This window comes from Euprymna scolopes, chromosome 17 (genome assembly GCF_053919585.1).
Source record: "Euprymna scolopes isolate OS-2025 chromosome 17, ASM5391958v1, whole genome shotgun sequence".
Classification (NCBI taxonomy): Eukaryota; Metazoa; Mollusca; class Cephalopoda; order Sepiida; family Sepiolidae; genus Euprymna; species Euprymna scolopes.
In genome coordinates, this window is record NC_136498.1 from 108,114,897 (window position 1) to 108,138,419 (window position 23,523).

Below are 23,523 nucleotides of genomic sequence, written 5' to 3' on the forward strand. Positions count from 1 at the left end.
TATTTTTTTTATAACTCAAAAAGTTGAAGAGCTACAAAGACGGGAATGTTATCATTAAAACGAGCGACCTTTTGTGTTCCAGAATCTATTTTCCTACATAGTCACCTGCATTCTCAATGCACTTTTGCCAGGAAGTCAATGAATCTCTGCTCCTGATTCATGCCCATGATAGGGGTTTCTTTTTTAGAGTGTCACATCGTCAATATCTGCAACAGAGATGAAACTTTCATAAATGCATAAGTTCAGTCATCGTACCTATGCAGTTTGCAATCCCTTCTTATCCATTTGAGCAAAATCAAAAAAATAGGAGGTATTATTTTTGGAACGATTCTTGTACATTCCATTTACAATACAGTTTTAAAGAATCAAATATCAAACAACTAGGCTGTGTTATTCGTTTTTAATGCCATTGTATCATCCGGATTTGCATTTTGAGGGTGCTGGCAATGGTCCTGTTGCCATAACTTTGATCGGTAGAGAGTATGAGTTGTACAGTTTTGCATCTCCGATCTCACTTGTTGAATATTGTGTCACTTTCAGACATTCTGGACAACTAGTAGATGGTCTTCAACAAAACAAAAAAGAAAACCGGCTTTCATCAAATGGAAATGGAATCATGTTGTCTTTTCTAGGGCGACAACTTTATCGTTCTACCCTGTAGATTGAGATGAAGATTTCAAATTAAACGATTTCAAGCTATGAATTTGCACGTGTGCAAAAGACATAGAAATATGTTGGCAAGTTGAAATTCAGTTGTAAAAGTGACACTCTTCTGGAGGTTGAAGGTCTAATTCTGAGTGCCATCAACACTTAAAATACAATTTGGAATTACTTAAGACATAAGACGTATTAAATAAAGGGTCCTGTTCAAAATTCTGTGCAGATCCCAGAGTTTGACAGAAAAATTCCAGAGTTCGACAGAAAGATAGAGAACAAAATGATAAAAAAACTAACGGGTATTAAATATTACGTTTCTCAATTTTTGAGATGAAGATTGGTTATTCGGATTTGGATTCTTCGCACGACTGTTCTCATCTTCAGTGTTATTTTCACAACGTTTCGGTCGAAGTAACTTCCGACCTTCTTCCGGTTTATCTTGTCAAACACTGGAATAGTAGATAAAGTACTTGGTAAAAATATCTGAGTTTGACAGAAAGATCCCAGAGTTCGACAGAAAGATCCCAGAGTTCGACAGAAAGATCCCAGAGTTCGACAGAATGATCCCAGAGTTCGACAGAATGATCCCAGAGTTTGACAGAAAGATCCCAGAGTTTGACAGAAAGATCCCAGAGTTTGACAGAAAGATCCCAGAGTTTGACAGAAAGATTCCAGAGTTTGACAGAAAGATTCCAGAGTTTGACAGAAAGATTCCAGAGTTTGACAGAAAGATTCCAGAGTTTGACAGAAAGATTCCAGAATTCGACAGAAAGATCCCAGTGTTTGACAAGATACACCTGGTTAGAGGTTCCACTGACCAAAATGTTGTGAAAATAAACTCAAGATGAGAACAGTAGTCTGAAGAATACAAATAATCCGAATGTATTAAATAGTTTTTGCTAAATTTACGGTGAATTTATTTTCATATGGATGCCAACTTAAAAAGGGGACATAACTCTGTATTTGTCGATACAGAATTTACTTCACTTTGTTTAGGATAAAATATAATATTTTGAAAATAAAAATGGCCTAGTTTTAAAAGAAAATTCAAAATGTACAAATTTCAAGTGAACACAGTACCGAGCAATGCCAGACAGGGACTGCTAGTACAACATAAAATGAAGAAAGAAAAAATTTTAAACCGCTTAATTTTTTTTCATTTTATTATATAATAAAATGTTGGAAATATTTGCATTTGTTGACTCCATACATAAAGAAGTCATCCTTTCTGGATCCCTTGATTGTCACTGATCCCTTCAAACTAAAGAGATCGTCAAGAGTCATTTACTTCAGACAGACAAGCAGCTAAACATTTCTGGAGTACAGATTCTTCCAAATTTCGACCTGAAAAGAAAAAAAAAATTGTGATTTATAAACTGATAGAATTTTCTCTCACAGAGCGAAGACACATGTATGGGAGCAGCAGTAGGTGTGTCAGATATTTTGTGAAAAATATTGAATAATTCCACCCCCTGTCTTCCAAGCTTATAACTACTTGAAAAATGTAATTCAAGCCCTTTTTTTTTTTTTCAGTTAAAGGAGCAAGGACCAAGGTATCATTAAAAAACAAAAACAAAAAAAAAAACAAACAAACAACATGTTTTTTTTTAAAAAAAGACTTTACAGGTAAATTTCTAAAAAACTGTTATATTCCTAAATACTTAGGAAATAAAGACAAACGTGAGTTACACCGAGTGGTATGTGTAATGGGGTTTATTTATAATACAGAAACGTAAGGCTGCTCGCCTAAGGTAAATAGAAGTACATAGTAACAAGTATGGGGAAGAAAGTCTGATAATCAACACGTAAGACTATCCGTCTTACTGCGACTGCTTGTCTGCCGCTGTCTGCCGCTGTCTGCCAAACAGTCCAATATATATATACAGTTTGTAACCGGTGTATAGCCAGTTATGTTCCTTCACAACACCTCCCCCTGAAGCTGAAATCTTCCTGATTTTAGCTTAAATACCTCTTCCTTTTAGGGTCAGGGCTTAATCTCCTGGTAACTTTTCTCTTTCTTGCGCTTTTCCTTCTGGTCAGCGTTACCCGGGGTAAAGGTTTCTGTCCAGCCCGTATGGTCGGTTCAGGCGAAATATTCATTGTTTGCGGTACACACGCTGGTTTTGGTATATCAAAAATATCGCACAATGTTTCCATTGGTGTCTCTTCCACATTTGGAGACAGTCTGGGACGTATTTGATTTCTGTGTCTTTTGCAGACAAAACTTAATCCTTGGATGGTATAGACCATGCTCCCAATCCTTTTTTTGATAATACCTTCAACCCACTGATTTCGTCCATTTTGAAAATTTTTGAAATATACATTTTCACCTGGGGAGAAGCACTTGGTATTAAGGTTTTCTTTTTTTGAAAACTTTCTTTTTCTCTGGTAGCAGCCTATCGAAGACAGATCTTATCTTTCTTGCAAACATTAGCTCAGCCGGGGAAGAATTGACATTATTATTAGGATTTGGTGTCACCCTGTAAATTGCTAAAAATGTTTGAATACATTGTTCGTCTGTGTCCGTAGTAAGATTTTTCTTAAGTGCCCTTTTAAACGTATCTACAAATTTTTCGGCCAACCCATTCGATCGTGGATGGTACACAGGTGTTGTCATATGTAGAATATTTAGTGAGTCACAGAATTCTTTGAATTCATGAGCAGTAAATGCTGTTCCATTATCGCTCACTAAGGTTTTTGGCACTCCAAAACGGCTAAAAATTTCATTAAGCGCACTCACAGTGTTTTTTGCTGTTGGATGTCTAAACTTAAATATTTCTGGCCATCTTGAAAAAGAATCTACAATAATCAAGTAAAAATAACCATTTATAGGTCCCGCATAATCAATATGCAGACGTGACCAGGGTAGGTCCGTCTTTGGCCATGGCATCGTTTTTACTGGAGGATCTCGAGCTGCTAATTGACATCCTCTGCATGTCTTGACACATTTTTCAACTTCCTTGTCCATACCAGGCCAGTACACATATCCTCTCATAAGGGATTTCATTCTCGAAATGCCCGGATGACCTGTATGAAATTCCTTCAGAATTTTCCTCTGTAACGTTAGTGGAATTACGATCCTCTCACCATACATGAGCACATCTTCACAGATGGAAAAAGGCGTTGTTTGATCTACCTTTTTATTATTTTTTTTTATCCATCCCAATTGATTTTTCATTTTCTTAATGAAAATGTCATTTACTGCCTCTTTTTTTATTTTTTCGAAAGTTACCGGAAGTTCACGTATCATATTACACATTGAACTTGTACATTCACTTTCGTCTTTAAGCGCAGCAATTACCGTTTCTTCAAAACTTTCGCTTCTTTTAGGGATCAACCGTGATAATGCATCTGCGTGTCCTAACTTTTTTGAGGATACATGTTCCATCTTAAACTGATAGTTTAAGAGGGTTACAGCCCATCGCTGTAATCGATTCGCAGTATGTGTGGGAATGCCTTTCTTTGATCCAAATATGGTAAGTAGGGGTTTATGGTCGGTTTGCAAAATAAAAGATCGTCCATAGAGAAATCGATTGTACTTTGTAATTCCAAATATTATCGACAGCGCCTCTTTTTCAATTTGGCTGTAATTTTTCTCCGCTGCAACCAACGTTCTTGAAGCATGGGCGATAGCTTTTGTCCTACCATCCTCATACTTGTGAAGTAATACAGCGCCAACACCGTAATCACTGGCGTCCGTTGCTAGTATTAGTTCCTTTTCTGGATTGAAATGTGCCAATGCTAAGTCTGACAGTAGACATCTTTTGATATTTTGGAAAGCAGATTCACATTCCTTATTCCAGTTCCATTTAACACCCTTTTTCAGTAACTCGTTAAGAGGAGCTCTTAAATTATGTATGTTAGGGATGTAAATTGCATAGTATTGAACTAATCCCAAAAACGATTTTAATTTTGTCACTGAATCTGGAGCAGGCATCTTTTCAATTGCTTCAGTCCTTTGTGGATCCGGTCTTCGACCCTCTTTGTCGATTATTTGACCTAGATATTTAATTTTTTTCATAAAAAAATCGCATTTTTCTGGGCTCAATTTAAAACCAAATTCCTGTATTCTTTTGAATACTTCTTTTACATGCTTCTTATGATCTTGCAAATTTTCACTTTTAATTAGGATATCGTCAAGGTAGGCCATTGAAAATTCCAACCCTGCCAGCATCGTGTCCATAATTTGCTGGAAAATAGCAGGAGCAACCTTTAATCCAAAAGGAAGCCTCTTTAGCTTAAAAATGCCCTTATGAGTATTTATGCCTAAGTATTTGGAGCATTCATCGCTGATCTTAATTTGCAAGTAAGCATCTGAGAGGTCTATCTTAGAAAAAATTTTTCCTCCGTTAAGCTTAGAGAACAGATCTTCTGCGGACGGAAGGGGATAATTATGGTCCAATAGACAGTCATTTAAACCCGTTGAAAAATCTCCACAGACCCTTATTCTGTTATTTTTTTTCTTTACATACACGGTTGGACTTGCCCAATCTGTGTGGTTAACTTTTTCAATGACTTCCAGTTGTTGAAGTCTATCCAACTCTTTTTCGATTGCGTCCATCGCTGAAAAAGGCACATTCCTTTTAGGTTTGAATACTGGAGTGGCATTTTTCTTTAATTCAAATTTTGCCTCTGTCTTAATACAGAGTCCTAGTCCTTCGGCAAAAACATTGGGAAATTCAGTTTTCAAATCCTTCAGGAAGTCTTCCCTTTGGTTTGCTTTTTCTGCAGTTAAAACGTTACAAAACGAATTTATGGGTTTCTCCCATAAATTAAACAGGACAATCCAATCTACCCCAAACAGGCATGTATTCTTTCCTGGTACGACGTACACTTTGGATTTATGAGTCTGGTTAGCGAATGTCACTTTGCATTTTAATTCTCCCTTGAACTCTAATCTTTTGCCGCACACACTTCTCGCCGTCTTTCTGGTTTTCGTTAATTCAGGTTGACCTATCCTTTTCCATATATCTTCATTTATAATACTAATATCTGCACCGCTATCCAGAAGCAATGTAACCAGATGTCCATTTATCCGAACATCAACATATTTCCGTCTTTCGCAGCTTTTTTCTTTATTCATGCGAAGCGTATTTACATTATCGGTCCCTTGTCTTTTCTTCTGGGCACAGTATGTTCCCTTGTGACCTCTGAGACCACATTCATAACATATTTTGTTCCTAAACCAGCAGGTCTTATTGTTGTGTCTTAAACTACCACAACATTTACACTTTAGCTTTGGGTCTTTGTATCCTTTAAGGATCCTGTGTTCTTGGAACCTGGACTTTCTTGTGGTCCCTTGCCTTTTTACTTGCTGCACCTTAAAAATATTTTTCTCTTCAATGCGAGTGTTGTCTTTCTTTATGTTAATCAGACGTTGACACTCTTCAGTGACTTTTTGCAATGTTATGTTAGGATCCGCCTCCATAATTGTTAGGATCCGTGAACGTATATCTTTGTCCCTTGGTGCTGTGAGACCTTGTACAAAGATTAAACATTTAAATTGGTCTGCGGAAATTTCATTCAATTTAAATGATTCGCATAAACAGTTCACAGTGCAAGCATATTCTAGATAGTCTTCAGCTTCTGCCTTCTGAATGTTCAAACATTTGTATCTAGAGTGAAATAGGCTATCCCTTTTATCAAATATTTTCGACAAGGTACTAATTGTTTCCTCGAACGAAACCTCCTCCGGTTTTTTTGGTAGAATTAGATTTGCATACTTGGTGTTTTCATCAGTACCCAGTTTTTGTAGTAGCAGGGTAACTTTTTCCTCATCGGTCCAGTCTAAACATCTTTTCGTAAAAATTGTTTCGTATCTTCTGTAGTATACAGGGAAAGTAACACCAGTATCCGGGGAGTAACGAAATTCCGTTAGTGAATTTGAAATACCCTCGGCAGAAAAATTAGTCTTCTTCCCGGTCGACGTTAGAATTAGCTTTTCTAAATTCTTTTGCTGTGTCGACATTTGTCGTTGTAGTATGTTTGTTTGTTCTTGTTGTGCCTCTAAAGTTTTTTGTGTTCTTTCTTGTTGTTGTTGCAGCTGTTGCTGTAACTGTTGTTGTTGAATTTGTTGTTGTTGTTGTTGTTGCGCTAAAAATTGTTGAGTCATTTTTGTCTGTTCCTGGATGCTAAGGGCTAGAGCCTTAGTTAACTCTGCTAATTGTTCCATGTTAGCTTCTAGTACAAAAATGTCTTTTCGAATTCTACACAATAATTCCAAAGAAAAATCGTAAATTTACGTATATCGTAAATTAGTAGCAATATGCAGACACAACACGTTTCAACAAAGTTCATCCATAGTAATTCAACAGGCTTTGTAAAATAATTCTTTTTTTTTTTTTTTTTTTTTTTTTTCAACAACGTAAGTTCATACACAAAATATTTCTTACTTCCCACGACAAATAGTTCCAATTATTTATATAAAGGCAATAACAAACAATTAATTTTCCAAAAAAAAAAAATATATGGCTGCCGTTCCCACGTGGCATAAAATGGTACAATAGTCGTTGTATTTATATTTTTTCTTTCGAAACTCGTAATCCTTTAGTGTAGTTTCGAATTCAACTTGCGACCATTTTTTTTTTTTTTTTTTTTTTTTTTTACTTGTCAAAATAAATATAAATTCCACTTTACCTTGAACATGTTTCTATAATTTCTTGTGAGTTCTTTACGAAGAAAAATCCGTACTTTTCGCTACTTTAGGTAGGAAAAATTTTTAAATTCATTGACGCACGTGGTCAAAAATCCTTGTGTAGTTTGTTTTTTTCGTAAAACAAAAAATCCTTGCATTGTACACAGTCCTTGGTACGGTAATTTATCTCTGTTAAGAGAAAGAACATCCTTTCGTCGCCATTGTTATATTCCTAAATACTTAGGAAATAAAGACAAACGTGAGTTACACCGAGTGGTATGTGTAATGGGGTTTATTTATAATACAGAAACGTAAGGCTGCTCGCCTAAGGTAAATAGAAGTACATAGTAACAAGTATGGGGAAGAAAGTCTGATAATCAACACGTAAGACTATCCGTCTTACTGCGACTGCTTGTCTGCCGCTGTCTGCCGCTGTCTGCCAAACAGTCCAATATATATATACAGTTTGTAACCGGTGTATAGCCAGTTATGTTCCTTCACAACAAAAACACTACTTTTTTGTTTTAAATTTGAATATATTATTTATTGATCTTTTATCTTCAATTTGTGATATATAAAACTTTGGTGAGTAAATTAATTATTTACTTTTTAATAGACATTTGAAAATGGGGGGGCGTGAATTTAAAAAAAAACGTTTGTCTAAAATATTATATTCAGTTTATTGGAAAGAGCATAAAATTTCACATTGACCCTGAAAATATCGTAAAAATAGAATCAATAGAAAAATTGATAGATTTTTAAAGTTTAAAAATTGAAAAATACTGAACTCGTAAAATTCAATTAATTCCATTACTGTTTTTTTTTTTATATAAAAAAAAATATTTCTATTACTTTTTATACAACTTTAATAGTTTATTATGGAAGTATAATCCATAACGAAAATAAAAGAGAAATTACGAGTTTTTCATATTTTATTCGCAGTTTCGTGTTAGGGGTGTCAAAAATTCCTACAAAAATTCTGATACACCTAGAGCAGCAGTCATATGCAAATGACAAAGCTGGCTGCAAGATGTGACAGTAGAAATAAAAGAACACACGTGTTCAGAGATGCAGGTATTTCAGATGTGTTTAAGATATGTTCGATAGAGCAGAATTCGGCGTGTTACACATCTGCCCTGCGATTGACAGAAAAAGATGTGTTCTAAACATGGTCAAAGACACAATAGCACGTATTCGACAAAACAGTACAAGACATTGGAGTACGAGAAGACATTTGAACAATAGACAAGGTGTTATTCTGAAAGTACCTGTAAATAAATGTCTGTTGTTTCAACTGGAAATAAAGTGATTCGAATTTTTTCCTTGTCTTTGTTTCCTTGTGACTGTTTGCATACAACGTGTGGGTCCCGAGTGTTGATATGTAACAACTACGTCATATTTCTAGTTAATTCTTTTGAATTGAAACTACCTAACTTACTGAAACTTTTCATTACAATTACAAGAGGGTGGGGCGTCAATGAAACATTAAAGCCAAAAAAGTTTTAACTACTGTGGAGTTGGCAGACAAAGCAAAATAAAATGAGTAATGTCTTTTCTTGTAAAACCTCACCACATTTATTTGCCTAAAACACACAAAAAAGAATCAGCATGTTTATTAGTGTTGATTCGATTAATCGGAATCGAAAATCGAAAAAAATCAGAACTTTTGTGGTATCGGAATTGGAAAATTTTTTTGCCTATTTTCCGATACGAAAACGATTCTTTTAATTGGCTTTTTTATTTAATTTTTTATCAAGAAGAATCTTCTCCCGCTGATAGTAATACTAAAATAATGAATATATATTAATTTTAAACTATTAGTAAAACGAAAATCGATGGATCATTTCTCACAAGTGTATCTTTACGTTTCAGAAAAGATCCGCACATTTAACATGTATTTTTACGGCAATCGTGAAAAATAACAACTTTATAATTAAATATTTAGAGATTTAGAAAGAATCGGGATTGGGAATTTAATACAGAATCGGTAATTGGATCAGAATCGGAAAAAATATTGGAATCGTCCCATCCCTAATGTTTATGATCAATCCGGAAACAAAGAATTTTAATAATTGCTTCTTTGTTTGCCAGGGATTCACATTTTCGAATCAGCTTTCCTCACGTGCATACACAACACAACATACATTGAACAGCAGGGACAGTGTTGGAGACGCCCCTCTATGGGATTAATGGACTATCTCATGACATCACTTCTGTTGATGACATCATTTCCAGTATCGAACCAGTGCCCGGGAATCTGAGATTGGCACGCGACCAAGCTGAACGTCCTACAAATGAGCAATGGTATTCTCAACTCGACTTTGCCTGCATCCTGTGTTCCTGCATTTTTATTACCATTTAACCCTATAACAGACGGATATCCCCATCAAAAGCAATTGGTATTTTGTCTGGATTTTGTTTTAGCTATAAGTAAATTAAAAGTAAAAATATTACCTCTTTAAAAGCCCCGACACTAATGCAAGAATAGTTGGTGCAACTGCACTATAATAGCGAAATTCAGAAAACAAAAAAAATCAATTAAAAAAAAAAAACAATGTTATCTACTGACCTTTTTGTGTAAATTTCAACTAAAAGCAATAATGTATGCTTAATTGTCATGTCAGAAGTACTTAAATTTTACCGCATTTTTTTTAAAGACAAGTTTTCGATCTTTATCGTAAAAAGCACTCGTCCTATTTCTTTGGGAACATGTGACATAATAACAAGGGAAGTAACTCAGTTATGCTAAAATCAAGGCAACTAACATATATTTATCATTGTTAACGCAGAATTTATTAATAAATTGGCAATAGTTGCACACTATTTATCTCCCCTTGGAACTCTCCAATGTTTTATTTTGCACTAATTTTCATTCAAAAAAGTTATCCTTATTAATTTCTTTTCTATCTGATCATTTTTCGTAACTTTTGGATATATTCATTACTGTAACGTTACAATTAATAGAGACCACTGGTTTGCCTTGAAATTCAATATTAAAAATTTTGAATTTTGCTATTGCAGTGTAGTTGCCCCAAAGTTTTTTTTTTTTTTTTTTTTAAATCTGCCAGGTACATGCAGTTGAGTATCAGTTTACTTTCATCAGTTTTTGCTCCCACTATTTTGTCCTTTAGTCCTCACATTCCATGAACGATGTTTCTGGTAAAGTGAGAAGAATTCCTGTTTCTGGGTCGGCTGTCATTTGTATTTGGTGGTATGTAGAGATGTCCAATCCTTTCATAGTATTATTCATCATTTTTAAATTGTCAATGAACCTATCTTATTAATCCTTATCCTTGAGTGGTTTTTAGCCTTGATAAGTGCTCACTCATTAATAATAAATAAATAAATAATGATGTAAAGCTTTTTGATCTTTTACTTTTGCAGATTTCATATTTATTATTACAAAGCCAATTCTCTATTAAATATTATATTGTACCTAATATGTAGTACTGATTTCAAAAGTTTTTAAAAAAATAATTAAGGTGCCATCAGCTAAAATTGAAACCAAAATATTTTGCGCTCCAGCCACATTCCTTACCATTTGAGCTATCATCAGATACAGGGTGGAACGATCAAAGTGTAACTCTAAAGAAAATCACCCTACAGCGTTATTTTAAAACTTTTATTGAAAAAATTAATTCAGGTAAACTTGATTGTGTAGTAGAGCTGACATCTATTCAATGTAGCCGCCTTCAACCTCAATCACTGCCTTGATATGTGTCCGGAACTGAGAGCATGCCTTTTCCATAAGCACCAGTGGGAGCTTAGCGAATACTCGGCAGATGACAGTGATCAGGCTGGCTTTGGTATTGTGGGAGGTCATGTTGGTGATGTTCTCAACATATGACTAAATGAAGTAGTCTGGCGGGTTTAGTTTGGGGAAGAAGTAGGAGCCAGTGAGAGAAGGGTACAAAGTTGTAACACCCCTTCTGAAGCCAAGCCTGGGTCTCTTTGCACAAGCCCTGCAGCCACACTCAGGATTTGCCAGCGGCCACCTGATTGCACCAGAGGATCACCACACCCGCCAGCACAACTTTCAAGCCGACTTCGAAGATGTGAGGTTACATGACGTGGCCCTCACTTGCCGTGCCCTCAAATGTTGAACCATCTGGATTTGCATTTTGAGGGTGCTGGCAATGGTCCTGTAGTCATACCTTTGATCGGTAGAGAGCAGGAGTTGTACAGTTTTGCATCTCCAATCTCACTTGTTGAATATTGTGTCACTTTCAGACATGATTTTGTACACAGTTGGCTAACTAGTAGATGGTCTGCAACAAAACAAAAAAAGAAAAACGGTTTTCATCAAATGGAAATGGAATCATGTCGTTTTTTCTACGGCGACAATTTTATCGTTCCACCCTGTAGATAAGAAAGATTTCAAATTAAACCATTTCAAGCTATGAATTTGCACGTGTGCAAAAGACATAGAAATATGTCGGCAAGTTGAAATGAACGTTTTGCATATTTCAGTGTGCGTTTTGGCCTTTTTGGTCAAGATCAAAGCGTAGTAGGGCCTTGTGCCTAATTTTGTTGAATTGAATTTTTTGTACGTTTTTTATGTTCAATTTTTTCTTTCTCAATAAAATATATAAACAAGATCAAAGTGTAGTATCTGTTCCGGCAGATACTGCAAGCAAAGACCATATGTGGGGGAAACCCCACATATAAGACCTTGGTCAATGTAGGGGCAACCCTTCATACCAATTGTCACTATCCAGCTCCCCTACTCCCCGGGGAGTTGGTCCCCATTTCCCCTTCACTCCTCACTTTAAAAATCGGCCTTGTGCCTAATTTGCTCAGTGGGGGAGCAAATAAATACCATCTGTTCCTGCAGATACTGCAAGCAAAGACCATATGTGGGGGTAACCCCACATATAAGACCTTGGTCAATGTAGGGGCAACCCTTCATACCAATTGTCACTATCCAGCTCCCCTACTCCCCGGGGAGTTGGTCCCCATTTCCCCTTCACCCCTCACATTAAAAATCGGCCTTGTGCCTAATTTGCTCGGTGGGGGAGCAAATAAATACCATCTGTTCTTCAGATGCTGCACTTCCATTTCTTGTTCTCTTTCGGTGGAGGATCAGTCCTTCGCGACTGAGACAATTTTTTATTTTTGTACCTTTTCTCCATGTTAAAAAACGACCCTGGTGTCTAACTCTGTCCCGTGGGGAGGCATAGTAAATAGGTACATCCACCCAAACAAAGATTTTACTGCTTATAAACCATCCTTAGTGTATGATTACTATTTCCTGTTAATTTCAGTGTTATGTCACCAGTAGTTTAAGTGTTTATCGGTTAAATAGTTACACACAAACAGACACACAAACATGTATCTACTTTTTTTTTTTTTTTTTTTTACACAGTGATCACCACTTATCAAGGCCCGGAAGCCTCTCAGGGATAAGGGTTATTGCAAGTACATTACATTAGTGTGGAGATTTGATGAAGTGTTTACTTAAGGGGGCGGTTCATTAGGAATTTGTTAACATTGGACTTGAACACATCCAAGTTGTAGTCCGGTGGGAAGCAGGCAGACGGAACAGAGTTCCACAGGCGTGCAGTTCTAAGAAAGAAGCTTTGTTCATGGAATCCCCGTTTTGATTTAGGCACAGATAAAGAGTGGGGGAAATTTTTCACAGTGGATTCAGCTAGACGTGTGTTTTTCGTGAAAGATTGGCGAGGGGGGACCAGAGATTGGAGTTCAGACGAGCATCTGCCATGGAAATAACGATAAAACAAGGATAGGCTCGCAACGTCTCTTCTGTGGGAGAGAGGTTGCAGGGTAGAGAAAAGGGCATCCCCCACTAAGCCACGAAGTCTATTTTGTACTGTCAAGGCAGGATAGGCTGTTTTTTGCAGCTCCTGCCCAGATATGGCAACAGTATTCCATCCTCTACTGTATTATTTATATAGATTTGTTTGTATTCCTTAATTGCCGGGCAATACTAGGTGACTCTGCTAGTCCTTTTTATTTATAGTGTGTGCTGGTTACTTTGTTGTTTGAGAAAAAACTAATTCTTCTATTACAAAGATTGCCCATTATAAAAATATATATATTTAATAATATTATTGGGGGGGGGCAATTTTGTAAATTTCTAAAATATTATCTGTCAAATGTCTGAACTAGAGAAAAAAATAATCATTAATGATAAAATAACGAAGATTTTTAATCCTGCATAGATTCTGGCCCAGAAAACAGCAATTCTCCTTTCTTTGTCAGAAACATCACTCGTGGAATGTGAGGCCTAAAGGACAAAAATAAGTGAGGCAAGAGTTATGAGGCTGCCGAAAGTAAAGCCAAAATTTACTTTATACTGTCTTTGAAACATGGTAGGTGTATAATTAGCGTGTTGGAGGACCTGATGCTAAATTGTCAGGCAAAACTGTTAATCCGGCAAAAAGGATCTGGAACCAACGTGAGAAAGGAAAGTCAGTGTTGCACCTGTTTTAATAATAAAGAATACAACAATCCACAGCAAAAGAAGAAACTGGAGATAAAAAGTAATACAGTGGAATCCCGGGATCGTTGACCCCGGGATACGTTTTTCCCCAGGTTATGATGTGAAATACGATTTTTGCCCCTGGTTACGGTATTCGCCCCGCCTTACGGTGTTATTTATAATGTTATTTGATTATATACATGTGTATTATATACTGTACTGTATTTTGTTACTAATTTTTTAATATGTACTGTATAAAATTTTGATTAGGCCCCGATCTCAACCCTGCAACGGATTAATGCCGTATCCCAGGGTTCTACTGTAGTAGCTTGTCGATGGAATAATTCAATTTGGAACAGTCTTTTTTTATTATTATTTTATAAACAACTAACAAGGCTACCCGGTGATGCCCAGGAAAATGGATTAAAAAAATAGAAGAGATTAAAAGAAGTGTTTAGAACACTTGCCTTTTAAAAATTCTCTCTCTCTCTCTCTCTCTCTCTCTCTCTCTCTCTCCCTCCCTCCCTCCCTCCACATCGTCAATCACGTTACATCCCTCTCTATAGTCTTTCTCCCACTCACCCCTTCTCTGCCTTCCCTTTCCTATCTCTGCTAAATGTTTCACTTGAGCCTTTATTTATGCTATGAATATTCTATAATGACCAAGCAAGTGTCTCTCCTTCATTGAGGATTTCCTTTCTAATCATCTCATTAATCCTAGCTCTTTGATTATTAGTCTCTCTCTCTCTCTCTCTCTCTCTCTCTCTCTCTCTCTCTCTCTCTCTCTCATCACAAAGTTTACTTCTTTGGTTATTACTCTCTCTTTCTTTCTATCTCTCTCATGTCCTCTCTATCTTTTGTTCTCCTCGCCAAGTTTACTTCTTTGGTTATTTCTCTCTCTCTCATCAACAATATTAGTCATTAGTTACAAGTTTCTCTGTCTCTATTCAACCCCCTCTCTCTCTCTCTCTCTCTCTCTTCTACTCTCCTTAGCGTTCACTTCTTTGGCCATTAGTCTCTCTTTATTCTTTCTCTCTCTGTTTGTCTCTCTCTCTCTCTCTCTCTCTCTCTCTCATATATATATATATATATATATATATATATATCTTCTGCTCTTCTCACCAACTCACCAAGTCTACTTCTTTGGCCAATACACTCTCTCTCTCTCTCTCTCTCTCTCTCTCTCTCTCTCTCTCTCTCTCTCTCTCTCCTGATCCCCTCACCAATTCTCCCCAAATCAATCATTAGTCAAGACCCACCTGTACTAGATAATGAAGAACACAACTGGAAAACCATTAGAAGTTTCTCAACGGATGAGAAACCCAAGCGAATTTATGCTTTGTTAATCAACCCAACTGACAACAACAACAGCAACAACAACAACTGACAACGACAACAACAACGTCAACAATACCTGACATTGTCGTCGCCTACACCTGACATGCTTACAAAGAACTCTTAACACCTAAAAGGCTGAAGAAGAGAAGGGAAAAGACGAGAAACACAAATGTTATTGTAAGTGTTTACGACAGGCCAACGGCTCGTTTACCGGGAAGAATGCCCTACCTCGGCCGGTGAATAGCAACGTTACTTGTAAGCAACAACTCGTTCAATTCGAAAAAGATTAAGCCTTGTTAACAACTAACAAAAATGAACACAATCCTCGTAAGAAAAAGAAGAATTTATTTAAGGGAAGAATAGACGGAAGAGGCGCGGGGTAGGCAAACTGGCACTGTATTCATCGCTTCACTAAACCCGCATACTTCTCCGGGATTCCGACACTGAAAAAAGGGGAGATAATTAGTAGTGAAATAGAAGATGTTCAAGTGAGCCGGTTCTCTTATCAAAATAAAACGCGTTCACGATTGGCTATTTGCAGCTATGTCCGCTGACAAAAGGGAAAATGTTTCACGTCGTTTTGAGCTGAGCTCCGGCAGGAGATGAAGCAAACCAATTTACAGTAATAAAGACTGCAATTATTAACAAAACTAACAAAAAAAAAACAAAAAAAAAAAAACTACATGACAAATACTGAATTAAACAAACGGTGCTCGGTGGTCTTTTAAACTAACGCATTTCGGGTGAAAACATTATTACGTACTTACGTGCCATGGCGAAATTAGTATAAATTACAAAAATTTCAAAAAAATGATCAAGTAAGAAAATAATTACCGACAAAAATAGAATTTATCGATTTATTGAGTTGTATTATAGGTTTTAATGTAGAAGAGTCTTACGACCAATTCAGTATGACAGACAAGGGAGATAACCCTTGACTTAAGTTGATTTAAATTAGCGACGGCCAATACACTGAGAAGAACCAAGTTGCTTTTTTTTAACTAATGAAAATATATATTTAAATAATATATTATATTAGTAACATATTCACTGAACTTCACACTTCAAAACTCAAAAAAATTAAACAAATTAAAAAATCGGATTTTCAGTTTCTTAATTTGAAACGTCGCTGTTGTTTTCTGTTTGTCCCCCCCCCCTCCACTCTTCATTCTCTCTCAATCAAGGACGTATATATTCAGTTCTGGCTCTTTATTTTAAGAGTAGTAATGGTCACAAACAAAGAAAGGGGTATGTAGGCAATATATATATATATATATATATATATATATATATATAGCAAAACCCCGCGATATGGCATAAAAAATAAAATACAGTACAGTATACAGGGTGACCCCAAAAAAACGGGCCCAACTCTAATTAGGCCCCGTTTCTTAGTGTTTTGTCCAAATGAAATGAAACTTTGGTCATAACTAGTTTATCATATTCAAAACATCACATCAAAACACTAGGGTCTTTGGCCTTTTTTTTTCTCCGTTCTACAGCATGTTCTAGATGGCCTCCATTTAGTTTTTGTTTTTGTTTTTTTTTTGGGGGGGGTCACCCTGTATAATGCCCATGTATATAATCAAATAACATTATGAATAACATCATAGGCGGGGAAAATACCGTAACCAGGGGCCGGAAAAACATCGTATTCCACATCGTAACCTGAAAAAACCATATCCTAGGGCCACCGTATCCCCAGAGTTCTACTGATATATATATATATATATATATATATATATATATATATATATATATATATATATATGTGTGTGTGTGTGAATAAAAAAGAATACGAAAAGTATAAAAGCTTATAACTTTTCTTTATTATTTTTTTTTTTCAATTGGTGACGTGCAGGAATACAAAATAATATTATGAAAAAAAAATTAAAAAACTTTTCTTATAAGTACATAATTTTCGACCGATCCTTCAGTCTTCATATATATGATGGATTCTCCCATCGATTTCAAAGTATGAGGGTCCGACGAGCATTTAATGAACCTCGTGTTTGAATCTAGAGTGACATTTAAGACCAGCTAATGAAATGAAATGAAAACCACAGTCCGAGCAAGAGTGTGTGCGAATAGTGCGCGTTGCTCTGATACCTTCTGAAGCTCGATTCCTTTCTCTTGTTTCTCGCAGCTTGACGATGTTAGACGCAGAAGAATTCTTGATTCCAGTGTAAATTGCACTCCTCCAAGCCTTACGATCTGAGGCAGTATTCTCAAAATCAGTGTGCACAATATTTGCAACTGCAAGATTACTTTTCAGCTTATCCTTAAACCTGAGCAATGGGTCGGCCAACATTCTGTTGACCACCTTCAAGCTGAGAGACATCCTTTGTGAAAAGACGTCCAGCTGCTGAATCTGTCTACGATACAGGGCCCAGGACTTCGATCCATGCAGAAGAGTAGTGAGAACGACAACTTTGCACACTTGGATTTTGGTCTCAAGACGGTGACGCAGTTTACCACATGCGCTAGACGCTTTTGCGATTCTATTGATAATTTCCTCATACAAAGTTGTCTTGTACTAACTTTACTACCAAGTTAAAATTCTTCACATATTTGAGATCAGTTCCACCAACACGTATTGGTACCTCAGGGAACCTGTGTGCAGGTGAGTTTTGTTTCATGCCTCGTACTTGTCTGGGTGTAGGTGAAGGCTGGTGAACAACCTCCGTTTTTGAGATGCGGGTGGTCAGACCGAAAGCTTTGCAAGCAGCAGAGAATCTACCGATCAGGCGCTGAGCTTTTTCAAAAGAAGTTGACACCAGAGCTGCATCGTCTCCTTATTTTAAACTTTTTCAATATTCAGACAGTCTGTTGATTATTTAGAAATTCAATTCTGAAGTTTTGAGATGAGGTATGAATGTTTGTATTGTTTAAATTAATCGGACATTTGTTCTCATCTTGAGTGTTATCTGCACAACGTTTCCGTCGACGTACCCTCCGACTTTCATCATGCGTAAAAGTCGCCAATTTTTTGGCAGGAAAAAAGAGGGTAGCTCTGCACTCTGAGGTCTTGGAATTTTTTTTTTTTTTTGGATCTAGTTGGATGTAACTTTACACAAATTATGAAGATAATTTAATTATCAGGAAACCTAGGGGATTTTATTTCTAAGTTATTATGATTAAATTTTTAATTAAATCCATCAACCAATTGTAAGTTTTTAGAAACATAATATTTACGAAACTAAGAGGTTGCTACTTTCCGTATGGTTAACGCATGTTATCCGTTTTTAACCAGATGTAGTTTATTTTTTTATATGCAATCATTAAGACTGATAGAAAAAAAATTGTCTCGAACTCATAAAATGCTAGCAGTTCAATTCGAACTCCAAAACTTCCGACTCTGTAAGCTTAGTTTTTTTTTGGGGGGGGGGGTCGTATTATTTGGATTCTTCGAGGTACTGTTCTCATCTTGAGTGTTATTTGCACAACGTTTCGGTCAATGTAATCTCCAACCTTCTTCAGGTGTATCATGTCGAATTCAGGAATCTGCACAGAATTTCGAGCCCTTTATTTACTTCATGCGGGTAACATGCATATATATTTTTACTTATTGCTATATATATTATCTATTATTTGGATATTATGGACAGAAAAGATTTCCAGGTTTGACAAGATACACCTGAAGGTCGGAGGTTACATGAGCCGAAACGTTGTGAAAATAGCAATAAAGATCAGCATAGTGAAATAACGAACGTTCTGGGCCAATTTTTCGATATTTATCATCTGTAGGATCAAGGTTTAAAACGATACTGGTTTCATCAGGTTCAGTCGACTCTGTCGAAAGTTTTGCGAGACATACAAACACACACATACACACACTTTGCCTTTTATATATTAGAAGACTAGCAGGGGTGCCCGGCGTTGCCTGGGTGTTTGTAGGTGGGTGAAAAAAAAAGTGGTAGTAGGTAGGCAGAAAACCTGACATCTTACCGCTACGCTCTGATGCAACAGGAAGTGAAAAGCATTCAAATTTAGCGATGTCAATCAAAAAGTTGACTCGCAGAAATGGATAGTTAAGTGAATGAGTTCATGCAGGCGTAGAAATGAATGTCTGGCTTAAGTTAAGAATCACGCACTTAACTCTGGCTGTAGGCCAGTTTCTACCGTATCTATTTCTCCCGTAATGTTGGGGAAAACTAGCTCCCTACAAATAGGGGGAACTCTGGCGGTGTTCAAATGAAATCACAGTGCAAATTTTATAAAATAAAAGTCGCTCAAATAAAAGATAGAGACGACCTCCTTTCGTAAATCGGAGAGATTATAATCTAGGGGGCATATAAAATGTTTAAAGAAACACTGACTCCCCCCCCCCCACAAGCCCCCCCCCCCCGAAAAAAGCCTTTGACGGACATACAAAAAAATGCACACACACACACATTTTAGCTTTTATATTATAGAAGATTTAGATAATTTGTAAAGCTCTGTTCTTTAATCTTTCGTTTTCTCAAAAAAAAAAAAATAGGTGCTTGTGTAGATTAGTGAAACCAACGCTTTTCTGGGCGGGGGAACATTATTATGTACTCATGTGTCATGTTGAAATTAGTATAAATTCAAAAAAATTTAGAAAAATGATCCAATAGATGTGCCAGATGTATTAAATTAAAAGTCGGTCACAATTACGTTTTGTAAATCTTGTGTTGCGATACGTATTCATTTAGTCAAAAATGATTCATTGCAGTTAGTTCCCCTGGATCTTGCGAAATCTCCAACATTAAAACAGACGATAAAACTCTATAAAACCATCTTTTTTTTTTAATTTTACTTGTAATTATATTTCTACTGGATCATTTTTCGTAATTTTTGGAAGCTATACTAATTTCGACATGATACATAAGCGTGTAATAATGTTTTCCACCGAGATGGGTTGGTTTGAAAAATCACCAATCAACATAAGCACTATAAAATGATTAAAACTTTTTTTTTCAAAAAGGTTTTAGTAACACCTGCTCGGCAGTGAAGCATGTCAGATTTTTGAAAGAGGGAGGATGGAGGGTAAACCAATTGAAAGTACGGGGAAACAACAAAAGGGGTTATTGAAACTATTATTCAGCAGAGACTGAAGCGTTTTTCTTTCTTCCTTTTCCACAATTAGCCATTTTCTCTAAATATTTTTTGTTGCTGTTGTTCCGTTATTTTTACCTTTATCTTTATATTATTTATTATATATATATATATATGTTTTATTTTACACTGTTTTTTTTTTTTTCTCTATGAAAAACGATTTTTTTTTTTTTTTAATGGCAGCAAATCAACAAAAGGGAGAAAATAATAAACTTTTTCAACGAACTCTTCCTCCAGCTTATTAGTGTCAGCAAAGAGATAGAAGCGCACTATGGCTATAGTCAGCGTACGTACTTCCTAATTTTCTGCGGAGCGCTACCGGAAGCGGCGACAAAACAAATTCCTTGTTCCTTCGCTTTTAATTGTTCTTCAGTATTTCTATTGTGAAGCGATTTATTGAAATAAAATATAAGAAAAGGACATTAATAAAATATAAGAAAAGGACATTATTGAAAAAAAAATATACAATAAAAATCAACAAAATCATACAGATAAAAATAATACAATTAGTCTTTATTTGAACTTTTAATAACAAAATTTAAAAAATAAACGTTTTTATTTTATTTGAAATTTTATAATATATGTTTGTGAAATTATAAAAAATAAAAGTTCTTAATTTGAACTTATATAATAAATATACGTTTTATGAAAGTGTAGATTATAGCTAGTTAACGTACTTACTAATTTTCTGCGGTGCGTTACCGGAAGCGGTCACAAAGCAAATCAGTTCCTTCACTTTTTATTATGTATTGGATACGTTTGTTTTTTATGTTTTTTTATTATGATGATGTTTGAAATTTTGTTACTTTGGTTTCAATAATTTTATTTTTATACTTTCATAAGCATATATTTATTACATGAAGTCAAATAAAAAACTTATTTTTAAATTTAAAAAAATTCTAATTTCATATTTCTTATACAATTTTAAATAAAATAAAAAAACTTTCACAGAAAATTAAAAAGTACGTTAGCTGACTATAACCCAAACCATTACATATATATATAAAAGTGACGGTGTCTGTGTGTGCAGAATAGTCTCTACCAAACTACTCTGTCGATTTTTGGTCTACAAACTTGAAATTTTATATATAGGAAATTTAGATCTATGGAACAAATTCTATTTTGTTTTTAGCCAGTAAAAATAGCTGCTAAATTGTCAAAATCGAAAAACTGAAACTTAGCAGGCATAAGTCGACTTAAAATGCTCCTCTACGCATGCGCAAACATATATTTAGAAGTTTGCAACGGTATTTTTAAAGTGTCTATATGCGTAAAGACGTAACACAGATGTTAACGAATAAGGCTGGAAAGCTATAGTGTTACGTTATCTAACCCTGAACGGCACCCATGTAAACGGGTGTATACGTTTCGTGTTTGTGGCGTGTCCTAAATGTGTTACTAAATGTCTATTAGTGGTTTTTTCACTTTCTGAACCCGTTTTATGTTTCGTGATCGTCCAATGTTCATATGCGTGCGTGTGGATATCAAATGTGTATCTTCGACATACCTTTATCTTCTCTGCTCACTGAACCTGGTCCATCTTGTTCTTGGATGGGGGCTGGAACCTTTTGGACGAAACACGTCGACTCCAAGACAATGATTGGTTTTCATATTTGTTTTTAGTTCACTTTCCAGGATGTCGCGCAGACGAAAATGGGAAGTGAGTTTCTTTGCTTGTGGTCTTAACAGTTCTACATTGAGAGACACGTCACTCTCTCCCAAGAGGGGAGGAGAGACAACCATAAAGCCCAACCGCTCTGCTCAACATCCAAATTCCAACTTTTCGATGATCTCCAGCAAACCTAATCACGTAACATACACGTAGATCCGATCAGCTGACCAGACCTTCCGGTAAACTTGTCTATGATCTAGCTTTGCTATATTTTGACAGATTTTATGAAAACATCATCATATCCATCTTTTGTCTACCTCTCCAGTTAGATAGACAGATCGAGATCGATAGATCGATAATTTATTCTGTTCTACCTATTTCATAACAATATGTTTTGGTTTCGATTCGAGCTGATGGTAACGAAGTTATAATTTTTTAACTTTTGAAATCACTATGATATATTAGGTACAATATAATAATCAATAGAGAATTAACTCTATAATAATACATAGGAAATCTGCATAAATTAAAATATCATATTTAAGTGTATTTTATGACCTGCCCATGCCCGGGGGGGGGGCACTACTATATATTGAATTATGGAATTATTCCTTCAACTAACAATTTTATTCCAAAATGTAAAAACACTCACATTGATGTTCAGAGCTGAATGTGAATATGATATATAATTATTACTATAATTTTCTTTTAAATACCTACAAACATTAATCATCAGTGCAAGGTGTCACCATTACCGCCGGCCGGGAGATTCAAACCCGGCTATGTTTGTTTGTATATATATATATATATATATATATATATAGATAATATATTTGTAGTCATCGACATACAGTCCTGTTTCGTTGTATCACAACTCATCAGTGCCGCTAGACTAGCATCTCTCCCAAGCCAAGGATTGAATCTAGAACCGTCGTGTTGACAGTCGGCGGTTCTCCCACTCGACCATGGAATTGACGCCCGTAAATAACTCGTCGGAATGTCTATTTAAATAGACACCCGCCACCACTTTTATAGTGCTCAAATCGTCTGTTCGTAAACAAACAAACAACGAACTTCGCATTTTCAGCCAATTAAGTAGCGGGTGAGATTATTTACGACAGTGCTCTACCCAAAGAAGGGGGCTTTTAAAATATATATGACTCCATTAGCAAGGAACAAATCCACACCGTCGAATTTAACCGCGAGAATTATCGTTAAAATTTAAAAATTTATTTTTAAAAGTCGAGACGACCGTCCATAGTAATCTAATGATTATAACATCATGATTTGTGCATACGAACTTATGTGACCGACTTTCATTTCAATTGTAAAGTGCTCAACAATAAGAACCGAGTTCTTAAAGGGGTTGACATAATTCTTAAACATAGTTCTCAAATGAGCTGATATAATTACTATAATAAATTTTATATGTATATATATATATATGATGGGATAATTTCAATATTTTTTTCAGATTCCGATGCAATTACCGATTCCGATTCTTTATAAATCCTTAAATATTTAACTATAAAATCATTTTTCACGATTGCCAGAAAAACACCTGTTAAATGTGCGAATATTTTCTCAAATGTAAAAATACACTCGTGTGGGATGATCTATCGATTTTAGTTTTACTGGTTGTTTAAAATCAATAAATTTCCATCGTTTTACCATTACTATCAGCAAAGAGTTTGTTTTAAAAAATAAAATTTAAAAAAAAAAGCTAATTAAAAGAATCGTTTTCGGCATCGGAAAATAGGC

General features: G+C 35.7%; 1 protein-coding gene across 1 annotated transcript in view; it reads right to left on the reverse strand.

Moving 5' to 3' along the window:
• Nucleotides 1–1,791: 1,791 nt before the first annotated feature.
• The window catches only part of LOC145296866 (zinc-regulated GTPase metalloprotein activator 1-like), a 269,322-nt gene continuing 247,590 nt past the window's right edge, over nt 1,792–23,523 (reverse strand). Inside the window, exon 15 of the mRNA XM_080143000.1 lies at nt 1,792–2,001. Coding sequence (XP_079999126.1) covers nt 1,931–2,001 — 71 coding nt within the window. The 3' untranslated portion in view covers nt 1,792–1,930. The remainder of the gene's footprint in view (nt 2,002–23,523) is intronic.